The sequence below is a fragment of the Solanum stenotomum genome, chromosome 12 (assembly GCF_019186545.1).
Source record: "Solanum stenotomum isolate F172 chromosome 12, ASM1918654v1, whole genome shotgun sequence".
NCBI lineage: Eukaryota > Viridiplantae > Streptophyta > Magnoliopsida > Solanales > Solanaceae > Solanum > Solanum stenotomum.
The window spans coordinates 37,353,101-37,359,687 of record NC_064293.1 but is presented as its reverse complement, the minus strand read 5'-3'; the positions used below and the strand labels follow the sequence as shown (position 1 = coordinate 37,359,687).

General features: G+C 30.3%; 1 protein-coding gene across 1 annotated transcript; it reads right to left on the bottom strand.

Moving 5' to 3' along the window:
* Window positions 1-277: 277 nt before the first annotated feature.
* On the bottom strand, window positions 278-1,836 carry LOC125848106 (uncharacterized). Its single transcript, XM_049527911.1, has one exon. It carries the CDS (start codon window positions 1,626-1,628, stop codon window positions 849-851), a length of 780 nt encoding a protein of 259 aa, XP_049383868.1. The 5' UTR covers window positions 1,629-1,836; the 3' UTR covers window positions 278-848.
* Between the last annotated feature and the right edge of the window lie 4,751 nt (window positions 1,837-6,587).

Below are 6,587 nucleotides of genomic sequence, written 5' to 3'. Positions count from 1 at the left end.
TGCATCAAATACTTTACTATTATTTTGAGATATATTTTGTTTAGATTTTACTGGCTAATATCCCCGTTGATTAATATTTCTTCAGTCAAATAATAACTGTCCACTATTGACTTAACATACACCTTGAGAAACAATAAATAATTCTTTGAATATGTTAACTTTAATACATTGAGAAATGTATTAGATATTAAATAGATTTAATAGCTAGAATAAAATAGAAATAAAAGGATAAATTATCTATTGATTTTCTAAACTGGACAAACATTGTCAAACGATTATTTTTAATATAGTAGACAAATAAAAATGAACGAAGAGAGTAATTCATATATATACCCTTTAGAAAACTACTTTACTCAACTCAATTCCTAACCATAAAAATGGAAAAGCAAAAACGAAGAAATGAATTAAAGTAACCTTTTTCTAGTCAAATCCCTTTCATTCAAAAATCTCATGAACTTTCTTAAAGTTGCAACTTTTGAAAATTCACATGCCATTTCTTTCGGCAAAGTCCAACTGTATGAGAGGGAAAAGATGACAAAACTTTATACGAATCTTCTCCAAATGAATAAAGGGTTTAATTAGAGATTTGATTTGTAGAAAAAATAAAACTCGCAAGGTCTTTTTGGTCATTTAACACATCAATAAATCATTGGGTTAAGGGCTTAATACACACTTTAATTACGCAAAACAACACACTAAACCTCTTTTTAGGCTTTTTTCTAAAATCAGAAAAGAAGTAAAAAAAAGTGGAAAATGGAAAACCCCAAAAAAAGCCTTTTTTTTTTTCTATCGTTAAAATTAGTTAATTATAGTTAACTAAAACCCAACACTATATTCCCGCCGGCGAGTTATCTCACCGGGAAATTCGCCGGGCTTAGATCAATCTCGATCAAATTCTCTTCCTCCACTTCGCTATTTCTTTTGCAATCCAATTCAATCTCTATCAACTCTTCTCTATCTTCGTCATCCCACTGAAAACACACATTCTCCGGCGAATCCCAGTTTCCGATGACCGGTGAATCCCCGTCCGACGAACTGTCCGTATCCGTTTCCGGATAGTACATCGACAATGAAGCATACTTCTCAATAACCCTCAACTCTTCGTCTCTCTTCTCCTCTGTATATTCCCCGTCTTCTTCTCCTTCATACGCTTCGTATATCACCTCCAATGGCGCCCTCACATTCCACTCCACAAAGCAATCCCCATGAAACAGTCTCGATTCCGGTTCTAGAACCGAATCCTTTTCACAACTTGAGTCCACCCTGGATTCGTCGGCATGAAACATTCTCTGTTCCGAATCCGGTTCAAACACCGAATCCTTTTCACAATTGGAGGAGTCCACATTGGAATCAATCGGGTCCAGGTCCGGATCCGGGTCAAGCACCGAATCATTCTCATACTTGGTGCTATCACCAAAGTCAGCCGAAATTTGTAAAGATAAGATCTCGGATTCGGGTTTTTTGTTCTTCTTCTGTGAAATTCTCTGAGCTGCACCGAGTCTGAGCAGAGAAAGTAACAGAACAGAGGTTGAAATGATGAGTGGAGAAGCAGCAATAGTTGGAAAATATATGAAAATGATAGTGTAGAGAGTAACAATGGTGGAGAATAGAGGATATTGGGAATCCATGGTGTTGTGAAGTGGTTCAGTGAGAATGCCTTTTTTATTTAGGTTGAATTTGCATTCATTGAATATGGAGGATTTGATTTAATTTTGTTTTTGACCTTATATTTTCCAACATTTAATACGAAATTAAAGTGAATATGGGAAGAAGATCGACAAAAGAGAATGGGGTTTCCATTGGAGTGATTGAATGCAGATACGCAATGCACTCGACACACCGAATGAGAAATTAAAATTTAAAAATAAAAATTCCAATGCACTCACTATAAATACGTGCTTCTATGTAGTGCCGTATTTATATTTATTTAAGGAAGATAATAATGTAACGGATCGGATTCGTCTCTTCTCATAATTCAGCATCGATGCTAATTTGTCTTTACGGTCGACTTTAAGACTTTACTTCGGGGGGTGTTTGGTAGGAGAATAATTTTTAAAAAAATATAAATAAATGAGTTATTTATTTTTAGTATTTGGTAAATAAGTAAAATAAATAAATACTTTAAGAGCATTTATATGTAAGCTAGCAAAATATTATGAGTGTCAGGTGAGGAGTGACGATTCGAGGTTGAGGGAGATAGAATGGTCAAGAGATGGCGGTTGGGGACGTTGAGTGGGCGGAGAGCAGATAATAAACTTTGAAGTTACCAACTTGTTTTCTTTATTTCCATTAGGAAAATTATTTTTTTAAAGAATTTGTTTTTCTAAAGAAATATTTTGACCAACCAAACAAGCACATCCATAGTAAGGGCTTTAAGCATATCTGGTCGCGCCACAAAAAACAATTATACTTATCAATTAAATATATAATAAAATGATACAAATATATATATTATGAACTTGTTATTTTGATGGACAATATGTTGTATTAAAATCACTTCAAATAATGTAAGTTCATTATTTATTTATTACTACTATTCAAATGGAATTTCTTGCTCCGTTTTTCTAGTATTTGTACATGTGTGAGTCAAGTCAAATGTGGTGGATGTAGTTACAATGATAACCATTACATTTTTGCAACACTAAATCTAAACAAAGTATTAATATATATTTCATAATTTTTTAAGGTCCAATAAACAAAAAAAAACTAAGTCGAAAATATTAAGTTTGTTCAACCTGAGAGCACAAAGGTACATGTAAGTGACTTAGAAAAGACCAATAAAGGTTGTATTAGGGATGTGATTTTTTCCACTAGGGATCTTTGGTTCGAGGTGTTGAGAGAAAATCTGTTTTAATTTAGTCAGAACGTTAATGCGTTTGAAAAGCCCAGAAAAAAAAAAAATCACATAAAAAAGGGGGAAAAGGAGGAAGTAGCTTTGTGGGGATGGGGTTAGTGGGTTTGATTTTCAAGAAAAGGAGTGAAGATTGTGGACACTTTGTAAAGTGAGGGGGTGTCCTTGTGTCTCTGTGTGTGGGGAAGAGAGAGTTAGGCATGAAATACTAATATCTAATAGTAAGAGTTAGGTGCCTTTCATATTCATGTTAATTAAACTTTAATTGAGATGACAAATCCTTGTTTGGATATATAGAGATTGATTACTTAATTCAATATTTCATCATGCTTTTAGAACCCTAAATTGTTTTTTGTTATACTATTATTACTTAATTACATACAAACATGCATGCAACTAATTAATCAATGGTTGATACAGTACATCCCCCTGTTCAATTTGTTCTCATCTCCTTAAAATTATGGGAAATTAGAGTTGTTACTTTCTTGATTTCGACATCCAAAAAGCCAATGATAACTTTGTAAAAGGTATTCATTATACAATGTATAATGCTTATTACATTTTATGACGAGTAGGCAAGATGTCATCGTGATAATCATAAGATATTATGGTTTGTATTCAAGTAGATTCACATGTATCTGAAATGCATAATAAATCTCGTTCATCTCGCTATCCATTCTAGTATGTATTTGGGATCCTGGATACATGTATCTAGCTAGTGTGTATCTAATAGTGTGATTCGCATGGATATGGGATACATAACAAAATCTCGTTCGCCTCTCTCTCTATATCTTGCTCGCATCCCTCCTTATTTTAGTATATTTGGTAGCAAAAATATATGTATCTAAGTGTATCATTCTCAATACACAGTAGGAGACTCTTAATTATATTAGTGGTAAGATACGTAATATTTTAAAAGTATAAATAATAATAATAGTAGTATATGTGATAGCGAAGTATGTCTAATCACATAGTTTCTCCTTTTTAGTGTTTGATCGATAAGTTAGAAAACTAATATTATTCAAAGAATATTTTGTATGTAATCTAGCAAAACGTTATGGAGGTGAAATGGGATGACAAGTGGGGTTTGGGGGTGGCGATCATGGGGTTGAGCAAGTAGTAGGAAAGAGACGATGAAAATTTGAAATGTCAATTACGAAACATATTTTCCTACTTTTATTAGGAAAAAAATCATTTCCCTCATTTTTAAAGGATTTATTTTCCTACAGAAAAAAATATTTTGGCAAATTAAATATTAAAAATTGGAAAATTGTTCAACTTTCGAAAAAGGTATGTAACTTTTACGAGTTTTTAGCTAAAATCATCCCTCAAGTTTGACTTAAACTTAAAGTACATCCTTCTGTTATATAAGTGAAAAAAAATCCTTGCACTATCCAAAAAGTTGCAAGATTCATCCTTCTGTCCATTTTTTTAAAAGAAATTTACGCCACCAACCAAAAAAAATATGTCAAGTCGAATTAATATATGCACACATGGTTAAGTTAGTCAAGTTGGTTGATTTTTTTAATTTTTAGAATTGAGGATTTAAATCATATTCAGACAAAATATATTCAAATTCTAAATATTCTTTGTAAAAAGTATGGTTAAATACAACTCCAACTTCAAAAAATTCAAATAAAGTAATTATTTTTTAATTTTCATAACTAAATGCCTACATACTTTCACTAAATTTTCGACAATTCTGTACGTTGTATAAAATGTGAATTGCAGGGTATATAACATACATACGTACTAAATATTTTATTAAAGAGTTGGGCATAATATTTTTAAAATGATTTTTTTTACATAATCTTTNAGTCAAGTTGGTTGATTTTTTTAATTTTTAGAATTGAGGATTTAAATCATATTCAGACAAAATATATTCAAATTCTAAATATTCTTTGTAAAAAGTATGGCTAAATACAACTCCAACTTTAAAATTTTCAAATAAAGTAATTATTTTTTAATTTTCATAACTAAATGCCTACATACTTTCACTAAATTTTCGACAATTCTGTACGTTGTATAAAATGTGAATTGCAGGGTATATAACATGCATACGTACTAAATATTTTATTAAAGAGTTGGGCATAATATTTTTAAAATGAATTTTTTTACATAATCTTTCTAACTGTCGAAACCTACTGTATAAATATTTCAAGACTTATGTATTGTTGCAAGTTGATTTACTTGATGATGCAAAAGACATATAAACTAACAACACACAAAATTTTAATTCTTAGAACGAAAAATTCATTTCCTATTCATATTCTTATTCTTTTTAGGTAATTTTGATCTTCTCTTTGTGGCTAAGATATGACCAAATTTTTTTTTAAAAAAAAATTATTGGTTCAATCAATTTCTTAATAAATATAGAATGAAGGATGATTCTTGTTATTTTTTGGATAGCATAAGGATATTTTTTGCTCACTTAGATAATATAAGGATGTAATCTAAATCATAGTTAAGGAATGATTTTAGCCAAAAACTCTAACTTTTACTATCTAATTACTCATGCACTTGTGTAGTTGTGCTGATGAAAGATTAGGAAGAAGCAAACTACCAAATATTTGATGGAATGGGTAATATGCACGCAAGTTAGTCCGTACACAATCACAATATAAAAACACCTACAACTATTTGATTTGTATTCAAAACAATTACTATTAATTAACTTGATGGTAATGATAGGAAATCAGAATATCTCTTTGTGGTCTTCACTCTTAATCCTAAAAAAAGATTTCTATTAAAAGCCCGTCAAGATTTGGATTTGGAATAAGTTACACCCTCCGTCCATTTTTAATTATAAAATATTAGTCAAAATTCTTATTGTTTGACTTTAAAAAAGAAAATCATAATACTTAAAAATAGACGGAAAGAGCAATTACCTTCCTAAAATGGCAATGACTATGGAAGGAATGGACAATGGTTTTGATTATATGATACAGTAATAAAATTACTCTTGAAATGCCCTTGTCAAATAAATCCAAATAACATATAGGTTTTTATATGATGTTGGCTAATTTTCTTAATTAGTTGTGCATCTAAATTCAATCATTTACATTATATTATACAAATTTAGACGAAGAAAAGGTGCATGTAATATAGAGTAGTAGGTATTTATCATTGTTATATCAAAAACTAGTTGTCAATTTAAACCAGAGAATTAATTATCATTTTCCAACTTTGTCCTTAACATTAATTATTTTAGAATTAAGAAACACATATATAGATAAAGATTAAAAAAATAAAAAAATATATATTGGTCAAAAAACACTCCTTATTAAATTTTTTCTTAAGAATTGTGTCAAATCTTATCATGACAACTAAAAAGGAACGAATAGAGTATTTTCTTTTTCCATGTTTTATCCTTAGCATTAACTATTTATTCTCAAATCACTTTTCAAGCACTAATACTAAAAATTAGGAGTAATTAGTATGATAAAATAATCATTTCAATTATTATTTCTTAAAGAGTGTGTCAAAGCTAACAGGAAGAAATAATTGTTGGTGCAATGCACGTGGTTTTGCATAAACATAAATAGGTAAGGTGTCCTAGAGAAAAGAAGACAACTTGTCAAAAGCCAACTCTACTAAACATTAGTAGTAGGATGAACCATAGGTGGCCCTTGAAGTTTACACTAATTTTCATTTAAAAAACTTTAACTAGACTCAATTTATTTTAAATACTTTCTATCATGTCTCACGAGAGAAGGCCCAAAATAGTCCCTCATCT

Bases quoted from the DNA above. Each gene is read 5' to 3' on its own strand.
- LOC125848106 (XM_049527911.1), bottom strand. From the start codon at position 1,628: ATGGATTCCCAATATCCTCTATTCTCCACCATTGTTACTCTCTACACT.